General features: G+C 39.8%; 1 protein-coding gene across 8 annotated transcripts in view; it reads right to left on the bottom strand.

Moving 5' to 3' along the window:
- Nucleotides 1–220: 220 nt before the first annotated feature.
- The window catches only part of YAP1 (Yes1 associated transcriptional regulator), a 108,532-nt gene continuing 87,202 nt past the window's right edge, over nucleotides 221–21,550 (bottom strand). For 4 of the 8 annotated variants that reach the window (XM_074372941.1, XM_074372943.1, XM_074372942.1 and 1 more), the window contains exons 6-9: nucleotides 18,913–18,960; nucleotides 8,960–9,090; nucleotides 5,476–5,588; nucleotides 221–3,949 (exon numbers count right to left, since the gene is read on the bottom strand). In XM_074372941.1, coding sequence (XP_074229042.1) covers nucleotides 3,711–3,949; nucleotides 5,476–5,588; nucleotides 8,960–9,090; nucleotides 18,913–18,960 — 531 coding nt within the window. In that variant the 3' untranslated portion in view covers nucleotides 221–3,710. The remainder of the gene's footprint in view (nucleotides 3,950–5,475; nucleotides 5,589–8,959; nucleotides 9,091–18,912; nucleotides 18,961–21,550) is intronic. The other 4 variants (XM_074372945.1, XM_074372947.1, XM_074372946.1 and 1 more) reach the window with 1 other exon arrangement.

The following is a 21,550-nucleotide window of genomic DNA, read 5'->3' as shown; positions in this document are numbered from 1 at the left end:
CACACTATTATTGACGGGGATGGTCTGTAGGAAGATTCCAGAACATAAAGTTCAAAGAACTGTATCCATACTACAAGTCTCAAATGCCAAACTGACCTTAAGGTTAATCTGTCTACCAGTTGCCACTATAATCTCCTTTTATTACCAGTACTTGTTCTACTGGAAAACCATTAAGAATCCGAAAAAGTTTCGAATACATCAATCGTTAAAAACAACAAAGAAGAGTTTAAAGAAAGAATATATTTGAACCATATAAACAAACAAAAAGGTATTACATAAGAACAAATAATGTAACAATTTATGTAAGTACCTAACATAGAAGCATGCTCTTACATCTAAAACAAAAAATAAAAAGGTAACATTGGTACTCTCTATATATATTTGACAAGTGTGCATTAAAGAATTCTCTAATATAAAACATTTAAACTGTGGAGAATACTTTTTCAAGATACAGAAGACAATTGTTAAGATAGGCACACCCACAATTCTTATAAAAACGTGCTTATGAAGGATGCAATTCACCTGAGCACTCATTTCTCAGATGTGCAGAAGCTGTGAAATTGTTAATCACTGGCTACTGTCTCCCACTTTTGCACTCTTTTGAGTTTCAACACTGACTGGTAAGAATTATGAATTACACTGTGAATTAGTTTCTTTTTAGTGTTTCTGCCAAGGTTCCATATAGAATGCATCTATTTACTATGAACACTTAAAACAGCAACACTACTTGTATAAAAGTCACTTATGTTCTTTTTTTCCTTTTTCATAAAAGGCACTATGTTTAGAAAGTCGTTATTGCAACAAATAGTGCTCTGGAAAACCTGACACTCCAAATCAATGTGTTCCATCAACCATAAGTAGATCTAAGAAGCCCTAACTGGAAAGAACACAAATGTAAAAAGCTGATGAATTTAAAGATTATAAAATTGGTTTATTGTAAAAGCAATTCAAGAATACCCAGTTAAAATCTTATCCCAATGCCACCCAATACAACCAAGAAGCAGTTAAACACCTTTACATTAGGAACAAGGACATAAAACAAGAAAGACTACATCAAGGCTGTGATTCAAACTCAGAAAGAGAAAGGACTCTTAAGGTCTCCTTCAGGTCAGCACGGAGGGCACGTGAGCTCAGAGCGCCGTGTCTGCCGGGCACCATGGCGCGGCTACAACACTGAGGTACAACTGGGCACGTTGAAGTTGAGGGGAAATGAGGAACTCTGCATTTTTCTTTTGTGGGTGTACTTAGGTGATTGAAATTTTAGGAACAACTGCCTTTAATGACAGCAAGATGCAAGACAAGTCTTTATTGAAGAAAAAGAAGCTTATAAAGTTCTCTAGCAAGGTCCCACTAAGTCTTCACAACCCCCTCCCACATCCCCACCCCCTCCCCTAATCTAAAGCTACTCTGCTGATACATAAGATCTTAATTTGTGGCTTAATGGCAAATTGTAGGCACTCCTTCCAAGTAGCTTTGATCTTCTGCACATAAAAAACCAACATGCTGTATCATCCACAAGCTCAATTATGCATTCTAGGCAGAATTTCATTACTGCTCTTAAAAAAAAAAAATCAATACATCTATACAGTGGCCATTTCCCCCCAGACTTAATTCAAGATTTAATCTTTCTGCTGTTTTCTTAATAGTCTTAAGAGTCAATTATTACGAATGAGCGACCTATGAATCATTATATACAACACAGTGATTGCATTTTGAGCACTGAAAGTATTTAATATAAAACTTCTTACTTCCAACTTTTGTACTCCTCTAAATTTAAGGGTCAAAATACTTAGATATTGTAGTTTAGAAAGAAGAAGGAAAAAAACCCAAACATTTATCTTCCCAAGCTGAGGCTTTTAATAGCAGTTTTAGACAGGAAAAGAGATTTTATGTCTGTTATAAACCCTTGAAAATAAGGGCTTATTCTAGAAACACTGAAAGACCCTTAATCACAGAGGTGCTAGCTGGTGCCACTATAATTCACAACCAAGTATTACTTCATAGCTTATACTGAAGAGTTGATTCATGCTCATTTTGTTCCTTTAAAAATACTCTTTGGAAACCATTATTACTCCTGTAGACACATACTCTAGTTATATCTCTTCCAGTAAAAACAAAACTATAATCATGATTATCTCTATTTCTTTGCTAAATTCAACTACCAATATACATTAATCTGATCACCTTCCCAGCTAACTCATAACCTTACAGTATTCTATTTCCTATCCAGGGTCAATTCTCAGCATACAGAAGTAGGAGCAAGTCTTATAAGTAAGAACAATCTTGTAGGAAATATTTCAATGTAGTCTTTAAAGTGTTCATTACAAATGAGAACTAAAGTACTAGAATTTATTTCCAAAACTAAGGCGAAGGTAAACTTTCAAAGCTAAAGGAAGGCAAACCACTAAATAAAGCTTACGTCTGTCATATACGTTATGAACCTAACTCAGTGATTTCCCGCCAAGACTGAAAGTCAGTCCGAGGCAGTAGCCAGGGGATAATAAAGCCATTTCTTGTTTGCTTCTTTCAAATTCATCAGATAATTTCCGCTGTGCGCCCAGAGGGCACACAGGACTCCTCTCACACTCTCCATAACGACAGTTCTTTCTAGAACACTAAACTACCACAAAGCATCTGCAGACTGCCCCAACCAGATTTCAACTACCTGTGAAATATCAACTACTAGCCGTGTGTTCTAAATGCATACATTCAAAGCTACCATTTTACAATAAATCGGGAAGTAGGGAAAACTTAAAAATACATTCTGCTATCACACTATCATAAACATTGTAAGTGTGTGTGTGGGTATATATAGAGAGAGCAGATAATCAAGATTTAAATAAGATGGTAAAAAACCAGGAAACGTAGATTTACCGAAGGAACTACAATAACTGTCCCAAGCTACGACTATGAACAAGCTCACTACTATGGTAGCGTGCCTAGGTTCTGGAAAAGGAAAAAAACAAAAACAAAAACAAAAACAATAAACCCACCAACCCAAACAAAAACAAACCCACAATAAAACCCACCAAAACCTATCCTAGAGTATGTGGCAATAATTAATATATTTCTATGGAAGTTGTCTCAGCCTTATAAGCTCCTAAAATAAAATCAAGGTCACTAGGTGACTAACGATAGCACTAGGAGGGGAAAAAACCCACTGAAAGTAAAACAGTCTTCAGCCTTGGTTTCAGCTCTCTCTTCAAATCAGCGCAAGTACTTAACATCAGATACAACATTTTTGGCTTTGTCAGACCAGTAAATTGTGTCTTTCCACCGGCCAAAGGCAGCTGAAGAAACAACTGCTTGAACAAACTAAATGCTGTGACATGAAGCATCTGACTTCCAAGTCTGAGTATTTAGTTAAATGATCGGTGAGTGTCTAACTGGGCAAAAGGAATGGCATCCATCATCCAAACAGGCTCACTTCCCCAGCCCCCAAAACAAACAGTAGTTATAATAGCAAAAGAAACAAAAAAAGTTTTTTTTTTTGATTCTTTAGAGCCAACTATGAAAGAGGTCAGCAATATATTAACAGCAGCAACGGACAAGGAAGAGCAGAACAGCGGGCGAGAAGAGTCTTGCTGGACGTTTGTTCATCTCTCTCTGTGTGAGCCAGGAGGCTGCAACCGGCTTGTTTGGGAATTTCAGGTATATGTCTTATCTCCTTAGATCCTTCACAGATTCAGAATTCAGTCTACCTGAGGGCTCTATAACCATGTAAGAAAGCTTTCTTTATCTAGCTTGGTGGCAGCCAAGACAGACTCCATGTCATTAAGGATGTCAGAGCTCAAAGCTTCTTGCAGACTTGGCATCAACTCCTCTCCTTCTATGTTCATTCCATCCCCCTCCAGTGTTCCAAGGTCCACATTTGTCCCAGGAATGGCTTCAAGATAGTCTGGGAACCGGTTCTGCTGTGAGGGTAGGGTGCTTTGGTTGATAGTGTCACCTAGTTGGAAAAGAGGGAGAGAGAGAGAGAGAGAATAGGTCCTTTTTGAAAAGCTAACATCAGAGCTGTGTCATGCGAGGATGCAGAAACGCACAGGCAAAGACGTGCATTCCTGACTGACCCTCAGCTGACACCCAGGGTTTATTTTAGGCTAAACAACCCACAGACAGCAAGAAAACAACACACATTTATTTAGTTTTGCTCCAACATTTGTTCAGATATTGAACCGACAGCTTGACTGCTTATTACTGTGTGCTGAGCACTGAAGGGGGTCATGAAAAAAAAAATCCCCTGGAAAACTGTATACAGCGAGAGAGAAAGAACAAGTACGACACAAGAGCATCGCTACCTGCCTCTCTTCCAGACACGCACAGCATGATAAGATAAAATACAAGAACAAACGCTACAGACCCATCTTTCTCATGAGCACAGACTGGGGGACAGAATAAAACAAAAGAACTGGATGAAGCTACCCCACTCTTGGGAGATTCGCATTCACAACAGCAACAACAAGCCTCCCAGAAGTCCCTGGATAAATCCATCTTCCTAGCTTTGCTTCTGGGTCTCCTGAACTCACCTGGCCGAGGAACCTTTCTCGTCCACGACAACATCAACATCCCTTAGCGCATCAACGGAGCACACTTTCAGCAAAACTAATATAAACCATTGTTATAAAGGTTTAGAGAAGAGAGAGATGAGGGTCAGAGGAGTGAGGAAGGGTGTTATGAATGAGACAGGTTTGAAGTGACTCCTACGGATGACTTAAGGTTTAGATGAGGAGAAGAGGGTGTGGATTCCAGGAGGCAGCAAAGCCCCAGGCTGGCTGAGCACAGGCACAGAAGACTTGCCAACACTGTCAGAAGCTGTTAGCTCAGGAACTAGCTAGCTGGAGAACGGCTTCATTTCCCTGCCAATTCGTGTGACTCCAGGGTCCCAGGTAAGCCACAGGAGAAAGGGTTCCTTAATTACCCCTGTGAGGCGGGTGTTTCTCAGCTCCCGCAAGACCCCTGCCCCTAACCATTCTAATATCTAACTTTATTCTACAATAAAGTGGGTGAGCCCCACCACCTCGCCTTTCCCACCTGGTTTCCTGAGCCCACATTGGACCAAAGGCCCTCACAAAAAAGAGAGAAACAAACAACGAATCATACGTAGAAAGAGACAGATGAATCACATATAGAGATCTTGCTCCAAAATTAAGAACACGGATCTATGTAACAGAGGCTTCTTTAAGGGTCCCCGACTGCCCTGCCAATTAACTCAATATTTTAAATGCTACAGTAAGTCATCTCATTAGTTTTGTTCAGATACAGCCCAGATATCCATGACATTTAAAAACTGGGAAAAGACTTAAATTTCAAAGGGCCATATAAAAACAAAGCAGGCTCAATCTGAACTGACGTTTACAGGATGTTGATCGGTTTTCTTCCGAATCACCTTTGCTCACGACAGCTGACTAGCCCTCGCAATGGAACGACTCCGTTGGACTGAGAGCTCGATTTCCCCGAGGAGTAAGGAACACCAACCTGTATCCATCTCATCAACGCTGTTCAAGAAGTCGTCCGGGGTTCGCGGGACACTGTAGCTGCTCATGCTGAGTCCGCTGTCTGTGCTCTCGTCTCGGGAGTGATAGGTGCCACTGCAAAGGACGGAGTTAAAGACCAACACAAAATTAAAAAAGAAAAAAAAAAAGATTTCAAAGTAAAAATAAACACCTGCTGAGTACCAGCATGATTCGCAAAGAGGATTAGTGCAAATTCCTGCCCTGCAGCCTCTGAAACAAGCACCTTCCTTTAGGGCCCGTTCAAAGGCCCTGTGCTCTGACCTGAAATAGACAAGCTCATCCTAACTGAAGCTGGCAACTCTGGGGGCCAAGACTGCCCCTAGGGTCCTGGCTTGGCAGCAGCAAGGGGAAAAGAAGATACTTAGTTTTTCCCAGCTGACAGAAAACTCTCTGTGTAGGTTTTCTCTCTCTAATACCATTTGAATCTAGGGGCTCGTCTGTTTCAAGGTCTCACTTCCCCACGCAGTGGCAGCCACAGGCACAGGTCAAAACACAGCCCCCAGGTGGGTGCAGAGGCAGGTCTGTACTGGACTCACGCTAAATTCCCAGCTCTCAAGCAGAGAGTTTAAGTCAGGAAAATCAACCCAAAATAAAGAACCAGAATTCCGTTTTGGACTGGGCCAAAATAGATGAGTCACTGCCGATAAGATAAGAATGCTCATAGCCTGATCTCCTTTGCTTCTGTTCAGGGGGGAAAACTCTAAACAAACACTTCAGCATAAGACAGGAGAACTGAGAGTTCCAGTTGAAAGAAAGATTAAAAACAAATCCCCAAAACTACAAAGGCACATACCCTGAGAAAAACAGAAAAATATGAGCCAAGACAGATTTTTACTTCAGGCTAAATAAAAAGCTTCCCAGATTTACATACAAGTATGGTAAATATCCTCAGAATATTACTTTCATAAATGGAACATGTCCCTAAGCTAGCAGCATGCAGACACCAGGTGGCATCAACTAAAACTGGGGTTCTACTAACTCTAGAAAATCTTACAGCAAAGTGTGAAATACATGCAACTATTATTCCTACTGGTCTCTGACGACACTGTGAGCTTTAACTCTCCCCACAGCTTCGACATTTAAACAGCTGTCTAGCTTACACAAAAGTAAAAAGGCAAAAAAATGACTAAGCTTTAAAAACCAGCTCTAACAGCTGCCCAAGACTGAAAGCTCAGTCCCTCAAATTTCCTTCCCAAATTACTCAATGCCTTCTCCGCCTTCTCCCTCCCCTTCACTCTGCGTACTGCAACCGCTGGTTTACGCTGACGCTTCTGCCAGATTCTGGCAAGATTCAAAAGCCTCACACAGATTCAAGAAAACACAAATTTGCCTCTGAGACCTTTTGTATACAATGCAGCCACTTCGGAGAAGGTCTCAGGATGTGGTTTGTTTTATTTTGCCTGTCCTGATCTGGGACAAAGGCCTGGGCCTAGTTATCAGTCTATTCCCACTGCTAAGCAAGAGGGGAACACATCAAGACACTTAGGACTCTGTTACGGAAGAGCTGAATTTACACAGTTGTTCAGAGTTCCTTCCAAGCCACAGGGGAAGCACACAGGCATTCGTTAAGGACAGAGTTCACAGGGCCATTTCCCTGATTAGAAGCTGCTCCCAGCACAACCCCACTGCCTGCAGCCCCCCGCCCTCCGTCAATAAACACTCAATGGGCATCTGCTACTACGAGACAGGCGTTAGACTAGGCTCTGAGGATACAGAGGTTAACAACCACCACCTCCCTGCAACTGACGGGGTGAAGAAATACTCTAAGGAGCCATATACATCAGCTGTGCGGCAGAGTGCTTTCAGAACAAAGAGGAGAAAGCTTGTGAAGCACCGGGGAGAGGCCATGCAGGGGACAGGGGAGCTGTCCCTGAAGGATCTCGGAGTAGAAGGGAGATAAGCGGACGTTCCACACTGAGAATCAACTCGACGGCAAGGGAGGGGAACAAGTGTTTCCAGCTTAAGGAATACGTACAGATGGACTAACAGGCAATGCAAAACCATCAAGAATTTCTGAACAGAGAAATGCTATAGTCAGATGTGCGCTTTAGAAACCAGAGTTACTACAGAGAGTGGACATAGGACTTTGCCCTGAGACGAGTAACACTGGTGATGTTCCATTCTGAATTTCACCAGAAAATAGCGTCTTAAACTGTAGCTCAGTTCCCATCAAAAGTTTTAAGAAAGAGTCTGCACAAATGACTGTCAGGAGGAGATGCGTTTTTCTAAGTGGCCTAATTTTGTCCTCAGGTCAGTACAAGCCTTCAGTAAGAGAGGCACTGAAATTATACTGATCTGAGTTTCCTTGTGGAAAAAATAGTTCTGTGGCTAGACCTTTGCTGATTAACGTCAGTTTACGCTCAGAACTGTAATCGTATATAAATACACTCAGTGCAGAACTTTCAACCTTGTGTGCCAGAAGAGTATATACAATCTAAAATAGATTTTAGATGGCCCTCAAAACCAAACCTACCAGTGAGGGCATAAGCACTAATCTTAAGAGAGCAAATGATGGGAAACCCTACTGTGCTAAGTATTTTGGTACAAGATATTTTGTTTTTCTTAGGATCATGAAGTTCTTTCAGTTCAACTGGTGAGAACTGAAAGGATAGCATTAACAGCCTTCCTAAACCAGAAAACCTCTATTTTTAAAAGTGCATCGTTTAAAAGTGGTTAAAAAACAACAACAACAACAGAAGACCCAAAGGCACAAAGACCAGAAAGCATTCGTTCCACATTTTTAAAAACTGGAACTCCATAAATATTTTACCACCTAGAAGAATGAACTTAGTCAAATCTTAATTTTAAATGGCTTTCTAGGCGACAAATATGATCTGCCTCAGCTTGCAGTTTTGAAACACAGCGCTACGTATAACATCTTTGTAATACGCCTGAGACCCAAGATTTGTGGTAATTCACTAAAAAGCATTTCCTATACTACGTTTATTTCAAATACTCTTTAATATTAATGCATTTTTTTGAAAGAGGCACCACTTTGCTTTTTATCTCCTTGAACATGAGGCCTTACAGTGCTGCAGTGGTGAAACCTCTCAGGCTGAACACTTGGGTGGAAAGTTCCTTCCACTGATCTTTACAATGTGGCCCTAAGTAGGTTTGAGATGCAGCTCATTTGTTTTCACAGAAAGGCATTCACATGTTCCTTCACGAGTCTGTACGGAACTGTCAGCCAACAGCACAGGCAGCCCGCACACACGTGACTCTGAATCAGAGTCCCCTCTACAAGCCTGAACAGCACCCTTCCTCTCACAGGAGGCGGCCTTTAGTCCGCACGTTTTATTGTAGCCTCGCCATTTATGGAGAGATTCATTTACAGCTATGGGTCTTGGCCCACACAGACGTTCAAACAGCTTATTACAAGTACCAGAGAGAATCATCTGAAAGCCATGATCTGTTTCAGATGCTGGCCCACAGCAGCCTTCACCAACCTGTTAAGAAAGGGATCTGAGCTATTGGTCGTCATTGTTCTCAATTCCTGAGACATCCCAGGAGAAGATACTGGATTTTGAGTCCCACCGTCCTGCTCCAGTGTTGGCAACTGGCTACGGAGAGCTAATTCCTAGAAAAAAACCGACACAAACAAACAGAATCAATCCAATGATTAATAACCACATACATCTAAAGTTGAAATACTCATATCTAGAAGTTACTGAGCTTCCCAGTCAGAAACACCAGGTTCTTCTATCCATTTCAAGTGACTGGAAATCAGATTATATAAACTGAAAGTTCATCTAGTCTTATGAACCCCCCGAACATATATACTCAGCTACTTGGTTTCATTTTGTTATTTTCTTATTCTGGTGAATATTCCCAAATCCTTCCTTTGGTGTGGGATGTCAAGTCTGGTCTTTAAAAAAAGAATTCTTAAAGTTTATTTTTACTCACCAACCCTCATATGGTTTTGCATGTTTGGCATCAGTAAAAAAAAAAAAAAAAAAAGACAAAGTCAGAAGAACAGTGTTTGATGATTTACTGTAAGACACCAACCCCCACCCCCACCCGGCACCCTGACTGCCCTCCTGCAACATTTTACACTTTGCTATCAAGTGCCTCATTTCGGCTTCAGGTTTTTCTATCTTGAGTGATCTTCAGGTGCGTCCAACAATTTCTCAGCAGGATTCTATATGGAAACTGAGCAAAAGCCATGGGCCACCACGACCCTGATGGTGTCAGAAGGCCTGCCTCAACCCACTCCCAAACATTCCAGGCCTCAGCTTTGTATCTGCCCAGGACTTCAAGGCTCGTTCACCTCTTTCTGGCCAATGTACACCTTCGCTACCACTCTGCCCTTTTTCTCGCCTTCTCATCCGTTCACTGTTCCTTTCCCTAAGAATTTTCACTGTGCGTCTCGAGCTCTCATAAACATCAACTTCACTAAAGCAACAACTCTCTCTCCCTCAACATTTTTGGTTTGATCTGAGATATGCCTCTTTATCACAGAGGACGCTGTCCCACTCCCAGCAGCCTTCCTGAGCCGAGCCTGCTCACTGAGGCACACACCCGCCAACTCCAGGGTCCTCGCTCCCGGTCACCACGGCGTCCACAGGAGTGAAGATGCTCTCTGAGCCCTGCACCCCACTTCTAGACTACGTGCAGTTGCCACTTCTTCATGCCCTCTGGGTACACTATCCTTTAAATGGGTTTCTTAATCAGAGGATCATGACAGCATGCAGAGGGTCTGTGAACTTGGATGGAGGAAAAAAATTACACCTTTATTTTCACTAACGTCAAAATGAAATTTACCATTTCCTTCCATCATAAATATAGGCAACAAACGGTAGTATTTATGATGTCTGACTTTCTACCAACAGAAGACAATTTCATATCATGCTATAGCTGTTGCAAGTATCTTAAAATACCATTCACGATAGTTACTACTTCATGATAGATAGTTACTACTTTCAGTGATAGTTACCTACATAATCTATCATTGAAATTCCTGGATCTCTAAACTGCAACAATACTGACTGCTTCACCACTGTATTTCACTCATTAACTCCCTTGGTCACACCCTGGAACTGGCTTAGAAATTCCCTGCCCAGAAATCTTCTATGCACTCACTCCACTTTCTGGGGCTGCATTTTTTCCCTCCACCCAGTGCCTTCTGCCTCCTACTGTTCCAGCCATTAGCTCGCTTTCCCTACAAGCTTGAACTCAGGGTTGATCATTTTAAATACATATGAGTATCTTTCTGATTCCTGAAATTTTATCTCAACACAGTAAGTTCCAACTATGAATTGATACTAAAACTGCGCTTCCTTCATTTCCACACTGTTGTAAGTTAATAGTCTTTGGCCCTGGCTGGGCCCCTAGTACCACTCACTGATTTTCTGGGGGAGGGGAGGGGTCCTTGGTCAGTTTTTTCTCACATTCACATGGTCACTACTCCAAATCTAGCACACTCTCTTCAGCCCCTATCCACTCAAGTCCTTTTCTGTCTCTCTTTCATTTAAGTAAGAACATTGAGGTCGTCAGGGACCATCTGTGGTGCTCTGGATCCTCCTGACATCCCGTCCTGCTCCCCTAAAGCCATCTTCATTCATACTCACCTTTATAACTTTTCTTCCAGTCTCAAAAAATGGGTTTCTCCCCACCTCCTCCTGTTCTAGGTCAACCCACATCTTAGTAGCTTGTTTATTTGTTTCCTCTGAATCTTCTATCTTCGACATCCCCCCACCCCACCCCATTCTCATCTTACAAAGTGAGAAGTGGCTTTAAAACAAGGACAGTGCACCACCTGCAGGGCTGCAACATGACATCTTCTTGGTACCATGCTTTTTCATATACTCTTCTCTTGACTAGACCACTTTGCTTTCATATTATTTAACACCAGTTACCTTCTCTAGGTAATACTCCAGGATAATCTCATCTCCATCTTAGGACTGGATTAGAATAGACAGATAGACATTATGTCTTTAACACTGAGCATTCGTGTGTAACATGATCTTAGCACTTATCACATGACATTGTAATCTTTTTTTCATTATTTCTTCTCTGTCCCTTAAGGACACACAATGAATAAATGAATGATTGTTTTGGAGCCATAACACACTAGCTTCTTATACTCTGAAGAATTTATGTTGCTACTAAAATCTGAGGATGTTAAAAGCAAATACATTTTATTATTTTTTAATTTTTATTTTATTTTATTTTTTTTGAGTAAAGGTAGATTTATTCAGAGAGATACACTGAAAGGCAAGAGAAAGGCCACGAGGTGTGGGGGTTGGGTGTTCAGATTGAAAGTAGGTACACACTCCATAGACAGAGTGCGGGCCGTCTCCAAACGGGGAGAGAGAGGTGGCAGCCGCAAATACACTTTAAAATGAATAAAATTATAGGCCCTGGATGAGGCTGATGCCCAGGGTTTTATGAGGAAGCTGCAGATCTTTCCAAACATAGGAGCGTTTGTGAATATCCTGAAAAGAGCCTCTGTGGCTCTCTATCAAAGAAGGCATGCTCGGGGGTCTGTGTGCCGAGTTTTGAACTCCTTGCAGCCCAAAGCAAGATCATGACATGTCACTAACTAGTAAATCATTACTGGAATAACTGAACAAGTTGGCTATAATGTTCACACTGCTTTCATAATTTTTTATTTTATAAAAAATAAAGTTCCCACTTTTTCCAAGATTATTTTATGACGCTAAAGCTACCTGTCATGTGCAAAATCTCTATGCTTTTGCCACTTTGAATTTTGACCCATTGCTTGTTCAAAGCTGTCAAATTTTTACTTTTTGCTGCCTTTAACAACTGGATTTCTACTGTCAGCAGGCACTGCAGAACCAACTATCCACACTCACAAAGGAAAGCAGAGCCGTGGATGAGCAGGCAGATCGTTCCAAGCTGCCTAAGAATGCACCCCGCCCCCTGAAGGGCCATGGAAACACACTTCTCATCAAATCTACATTTGAGCTGGTAACTAACCTAGAGGTTCACCTGAGCTGAACTTGAAAGGATCAAGAGGAAAAAACGCCACTTTATGTACTGGTGGTGGTGGCAGGACAGTGTTATCAGTATTATGAACTAAATAGTGAAGAATTCGTCATGAAAACAAATACAATGTGATAAGGCCAATGATATAAATTAACATATACATAGATTATAGAAACCATACGCCAGGTATGAATATTCAGCTCAGTCTTGAAACTTCCAGTTACAGGAAAAACAAAGAAGCAAACAAACCAAAAACCAACCTAAGGTTGATTAGATGTCTTAAGTAATTTTTGAAGTTGTATTTAGGCATAATTGATACATAATAACTTACACATATACAATCGCAAATGGCTACATCCTTACATAGCTCAGTATTTGCTGAAGACAAAAGTGCTTTAAGTAACTAACGTTGACTTGGTGGCCCCTCCCCAAGTCATTTATTCTTTTGTTAATATTTTCATCTGCTGTGAAAGTAATTTATTTCCCTAGGTTCAATATGGAAGATAAAAACGTTTTTGTCGATACCTTAAAGAAACGGTTAACAACTGCGGAGGAAAACTGTATGAATTTATGGAGAAGGCCCACCCAACTCCCCCCGCCTTCTTAACGTATGACTTTGGAGTTCAGGTGAATGTGAAAACAGTACTTCCACTTCAGCATCAACACACACACGCGTGTGTGCACACACATTCACACAGAGATCACAGGAGTGACGTGGAAATCTGTGCAAGTGCCCCGCTCTGTGCTTCAGCTGGTCAGATTCTGAAGGAGCGTGAACACGGAGTCGGAGCTAACTGAGACAGCTCCTCCCCAGGCTGTCCTATTGCCAGCAAGGAACAGTTTAACTGTGAGTTTTCATCGTGAGTAAACTTTATAATTCCTTGTATTCTCAGCCAAGTACTGTAAATGTGAAAGAGAATACACTGCATAAAATTAACAATTTTAGAAGTAAAATGTTGAACATTTGGTTCAGAGTTGTACAGCCATTTTGCTAGTGACTTAGAGGAAAATAATTATTTTCATATGGATAAGTATGAAATGAAGTTACATAAACTGAATGTATTTCATATAGACTTTCTCTATTACATATTTTAAAATAATGCCTGTCTGTATGTACCTATACAAATAAACCTATTCTACTGCAACAGTTTTATCAAAACACATTTTTTGGTGAATATGAACATTATTTTGCAAGTGAGTATATCTGGCATAGCTGTTTTAAAAATCAGCCTTGGGACCTAATTGGATTGTCTACAAAAACTGATTTCAGTTGAAACAGTTCATGTTGAAAGTTATGTCTATCTCTAAGGAGTTTTTCACCCTGACAAATATCTAAAATTAGAATACTGAGCTAAAAATAAAAGTTTGTTAAGCTTCTCTTTTCCCAAAGGTAGTAAGAATAAATAGTTTGACAGACTTTCAAAAATGGAGAAGTAAGCAAGTTATAGGAAATCCAGCCAAAATTTAATCATGCTTCTGTATTTCAAAGGTCAAATATTTCTTTTAGAGCATTTGACTTTTTCTAAAGGAAGCAAGTATTTTTAGCTCATTTTCTTCTGTAATAATACAAAAATGTGGTGGCTTTTCCCATTGAGCTTATAAATCTTAGCTAATCTGGGACGAATGTGGAGTCAGAGCTATCAGCATTGTAAGTACAACCGACAGTCCCAGCTTGGCCTGGAGGGAACTTTTCTTCGGGATGTTTTATAAAGGAAAACACGATTTGCCTGGTTCATACAGTGGACTTTTATGGGCACAGGATCCAGCCATAAGCCACTGGCCCTTTTTATATTTCCTTCCTCTCATTTAACTAGCAGTATAATTTCCCATAAGGTGAAAAAAAAAAAGACACTTTAAGATAATATATATCTGGTAGTTAAAGTATTTTGGCCCCATATAAAATTGAAGCTGTGGTTCACATCATTCAGAAAAATAAGGAGAAAGGCAGTAGAAGTTAGCAGTCTGGAAACATTTAGAAAAATTTAGGCTCTTAAATTCTTAGAGTATGTAGGAGAAATGAAAGCATATGTTTACACAAATTTAAAATTTAGAAACAAGTCGAATGTTTATCAATAAATGAACTGATAACTGTAGTACATCTACAATGGAACACTAGTTCGCAGTGAAAAGGAATGAACTACACAGATACAACATGAATGAATCTCAAGATAATCATACTAGGTTATGATTCCATTTGTAGAAAATTCTATAAAATATAATGTCAACTTTAATTACTTTCTTAAAGCAATTTTATCTTTAGCAAATACGAAACTATGTAAGAACGTATGTATCATTTTTGGGTAACACATGGCACACAAGTGAAGGTACCCCTCTCCCCAACCCAATCAATTTGTTTAAGGTGGGTTAGTTTAGTGAACTAGAAATTCAAATTTAGAAACGGAGAATAACTCTATAAAAATATACATCTTATGAACAATTTGTCTTAGCAATAGCAGTTTACATCAACTCTAAAAACAGAAGGAAAAAAGAGTCATTTCTTCCAACTGTTGAAGACAGGCCTTACCATACCCTATTTTCCAAAACAGTTTCAGTCACAGAATATTTCATTATTTTGGAAGTTATTAAAACATGTAGCCAGTGCTTAGAATGTTTTTTGTTTTTTAATATCTGTACCATTTACCAAAGTATCTTTAATTTCAGAATAATCGTTTTGACTAAAGAAATGTGTATCCATGGATTTGGGGATGGTTATGAGAACTACATGATAACCCTAAATCTGAGACGAGATCTGCAAAACAGATGTGTAGTTTGGTGTTCCGAGCATCGTCCTGAGATTTAACACTCTTTCTGACAGATCTCTGGAATAAGGCCTTTTGTAATTTGTGTTATTTAATTATGGTCTCAATTTAAGTAATAAAGTTATTACAGCATTGTTCAAATTATCACAACCTTAATGATTAAAACAAGATAACCTGTTAGGAGCACTCAGGGTGTGAGGTTATCTCTCCTGTTCTCTTATATTAAGTTTTCAATATGCCCATTAAAAATAAAACCGAAAATGTTCATGAAGAACACCTAAATGAATCTACGATATATTCAATATTAGGACTTCAAAAAGAAGAGATAATCAGTCTTGGAGAAAGTATTAACTGGATTCTGAAACTGCTAACCTAAGAGACAGTTCAGACGGAAAAAAAAGTAAAAACTTTGCTCTTATTAAGTAAATTCAGGAAAAAAAATTAAGGTGTTATTTTCACATGGCTCTGAAAAGTGGAATTATTTTGCTCTATTTGACTAGAACTACGACGTCCGAATGTAAAGTTACCACCGTGGGCTAACAGTGTGGTACAGAATACCCTCAACACAACGCTGTGGGTTTTTTACTCATTAAACCAGTAACCGACCCTGATGTACATTCCTTACTATCCGTAAGGAACGGCAACTACACAATACTCACTAGTTGGAACATATTTATAGCTATAATTTCTGTGAATATTTAAAAATTACTTGCTCAGAAATAATGTATCTATGTACAGCAGTCTTGTTTCTATTTTCTGGGTGGTTTCAAGAATTCTGATGAAGGCACTTGGGGACCAGTTTTGACCAAGGCCTTGTGAAGGAGTCAGTAAGAGGGAAGGGGAAAAGCCAGGCTCTCGTTATGGGGAGAGCTCGCAAGTGGAGTCACGGCACCCAGGCAGGGGAGTGTGCACTCTGTGGAAGGAAGGTAACTGGCTTAACCAGAATTCAGAGGGAGAAAGAAGGCTACTGACCGCAGACCATGAATGAGCTAGGCTGCAGAGTTTAGGCTTGATCTCATAGGTATTAGGGAACCACAGGAATTAAGAACCACATTCTTAAGCATAAGAGAAGATAAAAACATTCATACTCGGGGGTGGGAGGGGCTATCCTCCTCAAACTGTCAGTATCAAAAGACCTTGAAACAGAAGCTGGGATGCATTCCTACGCTACTCTCTCAAAGGTCTCCCTCCAGTTCACAAAGGAGCAGCTGATGCATTACAAAGAGATACACCTAGAAAACTGAGCGCCATATACATGCTCAATCTCACAGAGCAAAGATGATGTTCACAGCTTCTAAAGTGTTTTTTTTTTCCCCCTGAGAATAGAAATTGCTTTAGGAACAAAAATAGTGAATAATCAAAATGAAATTAAAAAATTTAAAGATCTACGAGGACACGTTTTTTCCAAAAGTTCTGCAAACTCTGACAAATTAAGGTAATAGTTTCCCTCTTTAAGAAGTTATACTAATGCCATTAAAGTTGTCTTAATTTTTCAGAATTTTGCATTAACCTTACCCATACTGACACTAGTTTACCTGACCAGAGAACCCTACAATATAGACATGTTTTGTTAATCTTGTTCAGGAGTACTTAAAGACAGCTTTTGAAATAAGTAGTTTGTAAATATTTTGAAGTTTGGTACTTTCCCATAGCCCTCAGCTCTGAGGCATATAATCATAAATAACAGCCTCAATTTCACACTGCCTGTTAACTCATCTGTACCAAATTCTATTAGAAAAGTTAAAAAAAAAAAAAAAAAAAGGAGTGCCTGGGATTCAAATATTGAATGAATCTAGTCCTCGTTCTTTATTTTTTTATTTAGTCTGTTCTTTGATACTGAGAGGTTCTTCCTGGCTTTCTTGATTATCCTGATAACCATATTTAAAGCCATCTTCACTTAAGATATGGCCTTTCTTTGTGGAATCTTCCCTGACACCTACCTTAAGATCATCTAAAAAATACGCAGGACGAGAAGAACACAAATGCGTGCTTGACACAAACACCACCAGACCCCATGTATTCGAGCAACTCCAAATTCAACCCTACACTGGAATCTCACGCATTCCCACAACTGTGCCAGGTAAACACACTGACGACTAAGGCTTACACAAGGCAGCATTTTCCACACATGCAAAGTAGATTTTAAAACACCCACCTCTTTTAGGTTTCCTGTTCTGGCTTAGGAATTAACTCTGTAATGTTATTACCACATACATTTAATAGAATTTTAATTTATTAGCCTTACCTTTTCTAAAGCTTTACTTCTAAAAAAGGTATCTAAAAACTCCTGGTGCTTTTAAGGAGAGCAACTACTTACACTGACACTGATGTATGAAATAAAGACTTAGACGTATTTAATTGATCAGATTTAGGGGTTAAGATCTCAGTAGCTGGGGTGGGGAAGGAAACAATTTCAAAACACTTTCAGCTTGGAGAACTTCTTGTTTGATCCCAAATCTCATTTGAGTTAATTTGTGCTCTTATATTACCTTCCACTTCATTATCACAAATAAAAGAAACTTCTTTCAGAAATACTTTCAGAGAAGAAGCAAGGGAAAAATGTCTTCGCTCTATAAAGATCCACAGCTCTGGTGCTCTTCCCAGTCAAATGCGGTACTAGGGGCCCTCGCTGTACGAATGCCCGTGCTCTGCTTTAGCAAAGACGACCTTCAGGAGTTATTCCTTTACTTGATCCCTTGGTTAAAGGAGGCATTTATGAGAAAGATAAAGAATAGTTTTCCTCTCACAAAGGTTCTGGTCTCTATAAGGATTCTATCTGCCTTTATCAGCATGCTGGTCCAATGGACAAGCTGACAGTATCCAAAATGAGTGGAATTCTGCCAACTCCCACTTCCATGGCCGACCCTAACACAAAGCGCTTGTTAGTCTAGTGAAGAAGAGCGACAAAGAACATGAGGTGCTTCACGGTTGCTTCTGCCCATCTGAGAAAAGTGCACTAATCCGCCAGCTCCTAATGCTTTCCAATCTGTGAGCCCTGAACACAGAGAATCTCTTTGGCTTCGAGAATGAGATTCTTTCCACAAGTCAGACAAGTGCCTGTGTTACAGACGGAAAACACGGCCACAGGATTTCCACCTAAACAAGACACCTTCACAGTCAGTGCTCCCTGGGGTTCACCAGGGAGAAACGCTGGTAAAAGCCAACAGAGAAACCCGGAAGAGTACTCGGGGAGACCCTTCTCTCTCCTGACAATTTTGATACTCTTCCTTTAGAATGTCTACTAGAAAGAGCCTTCCCTTCCCTAGTGGTGTCATTGTAACTCTAAATAAGATCTCCTGAAGCAATCTGCCTAAGTGAGTGACCTGTGCGACCTGGTACTGTTCAGATGATCAGTTCCTGTGAAACACTGGAAGTGCTATTTTAGGCTATGCAAATAAAAATGAGGCACACTTCACGGCTGATAGGATGTACATAATACATAACAAATGTGGAATAAAAAAAGACCTCCACGGAACCAAATGAGTACAAGAAGCTGTCTGGGAGGAGCCGGGAGGGAGCAGACAGTGTAAACTTCCTGGGAACAGCAATGTTAACTTCAGGATCTCAGCAGAAAGACAGCTCAGAGTTACTCCGGGCTCATCTTCAGTGAGGACAGGCCCCTGGAGCACAGGTTTTTCTCTTTCCTAATGTAATATCTGTTTTCAATGCTAAAACATCAGACAAGAGCCTACCTGACATTTTGGAGAATTTGCTGTGCTGGGATTGATATTCCGCATTGCCTAAGAGTGAAAAATAAGATGGATAAAAATTACTGTAAGCCACATAGTCTGGCTGCGTAGGCTGACTTACAAATTGTATCCAGACATACCACCATAGCACAGAGTTCCCAAGCTAGCCCCAGAAGCAGCAGGCTGAGGAAGACAGGAGCCAACGGAGTCACCACGTAACAAACAGAAACCTCAGAAGGGCTGAACAGCATTGAGGACAGGACAGAAAGACTGCAGGTGTCAGGATTCAAATAAAATTTGATATTGGTCAGGTAGGTTCTTTACTTCTGAGCATTAGATGAAGCCGGAAAACACAATTTGATGTTTTCAGTGATAAAAGAAACTGTCAATGGAAGAAGTCCACAGGAAGCCAAAAGACTTAAGATATACTGAATTTATGCTGATTGCTTAAAAACTGAAGAAAAAAAAAAAAAACCTTAAAAATAGACCATTAGTATAAGAATAGAGCAGGTCTGTCACTTCAATAAAAGAAAAGACAACACAGTAAGCGGTGAAGAAGAAACAAGGAAGTTACCTTTAAAAGGAAGTTTACTGTCCAGGATCCATCACCCAGAGTAAGAGTGAGAATAAGATTTAGAAAAATTCTTTGGAATGAAGAGTTTTACAAGTAGCAGCATTTTGCCCCGGGATGGGGGTGGGGTGGAGAAAACTGATCTGGGGCAACAGCAAAATCATGGGTGGCCCATTCCTAGACTGCTAATTTTTCTTAACTAAGGTTTCTTGGTTTTGATAGTCTTTAATTCACATGTGAAGTTATATTTACTTACACCATCCAGCACTCAGTAACAACAAAACGAAAAGCAAGCAGTGAATACAGGCTTTGTAAAACATATTCTTAAATTGCCTTATTTCTTCTACTAGCTATATTATTATTCTTGATGGTACTACTCCCTTGTTTTGATGATAAAGTTTTATTTAAATGAAAAATACCTTTCCTTTGTAGTAATTTGTGAAACGTCAGAGATATTGTAAACTGTATTAATGTGCTTCTGTTCTCTGCTTTCTTAATGGCAGATGAAGGAGTATTTCTTTCAAGACCACTTCTTGGTATTAAATGCCAGCATCAACGCTCTCACTGCCTTCGGGGCCAGCCACACCAGAGTTACGCTGGCAGATGGCTGGGAGCAGTTTAGAGGTGTGTCTTTTTGGGATTCCATGACTTAGGAACCAGTTCTTCAAATCCCAAATCAGAGCTCAATGACTGTAACAAGTTCATATGTTTTCCGTTAACACTCAAGTGACACTATTACAATACAGCCCTCATAAAAAAAAAAAAAGTACCTGTTTAAATGCCTACATCCTAGCAACAGAAATGTAGACTAGTTTATTTTAGTTTTTTTGTTTTCTATGTTTTTTTTAAATGGGGGGTGGTAATTAGGTTTATTTATTTTTAATGGAGGTACTGGGAACTGAACCCAGGACCTCATGCATGCTAAGAATGCACTCTAATACTGAGTTATTCCCTCCCCCAGAATGATATTTTTAATGCTTACACTTAATATGCTATGATTTAGGTGGGGGAAAATAGTATAGACACATGTATTTCATGTTGGTAAACAGAGAGAATGTCTCTGGAAAAAAAAAATACAAGAAACTGGTAGCTATTTACATCCAGAAAAGAGAACCAGAGAAATGGAAAAGGAGATTTTATTTTTACTATCCTTTCACCTTTTGTACACTTTCAAAATCACATCATGATTTTATTGTCCAAAATATTTATATGAAAAATTTAAAATACACTGCATTGATAAAAACCACGCCCCCAGTATCTTGACTTCACCACTCCGAAATAAGATAGAGTAAATATTCATTTTGAGATGAGGGATTATATATTCTCATGGAACATAAAGACCAACAGTATTTCTGAAAGAAAACTGACAGAAATGGTCACAAAGGGTTTCCAGCTCCCCAGTGTTAGGTCTTACCCCGCCCAACATGAAAAAACATCCATAAGCGGAATTTTAAGGCACTTTGGGATCTTCTAAACTCGGGACAGCCTGTATTATGTTCTAAATAAAACATCTTAGACTCAGCAGTGTTGAAGCATATTTGTCACTTGAGAACCACCATACTGGTGTATTCCTCTAGATAATAATTCATTTAAAGTAAAAGATGTTTTTCCCCAAGTGATGTCCCAGAGTTCTCCCCTTAGTGAAACCCTCAGACATACAGTAATCTCCAATTTCGTGTACATGCATAACTCGTTTTACTGCATTTTGCAGACATTACTTTTTTTTAAAACAAATGGAAGGTCTGTGGCAGCCGTGCGTCAAGCAAGTCTTTCCACGCTAGTTTTCCAATAGCATTTACTCGCTTCCTGTCTCTGCGTCATGTTCTGGTAACCCTCACAATATTTCAACCTTTTTCACTATTATTGTATGTGTCATGGTGATCTGTGATAAGTGATCCTTGATGTTACTACTGCAAAAAGATTATGACTCACTGAAGGCTCAGATGATGGTTAGCATTTTTTAGCAACCAAATATTTTTAAATTAAGGTATGTACATTGTTTTCTTTTTTAAGACATAATGCTGCAGCACACTTAATAGACTACAGTACAGTGTAAGCACTAGCTTTTAT

The sequence above is a fragment of the Camelus bactrianus genome, chromosome 10, assembly GCF_048773025.1.
Source record: "Camelus bactrianus isolate YW-2024 breed Bactrian camel chromosome 10, ASM4877302v1, whole genome shotgun sequence".
In the NCBI taxonomy this organism is placed as follows: domain Eukaryota; kingdom Metazoa; phylum Chordata; class Mammalia; order Artiodactyla; family Camelidae; genus Camelus; species Camelus bactrianus.
This window is presented reverse-complemented; position numbering and strand designations above follow the sequence as displayed.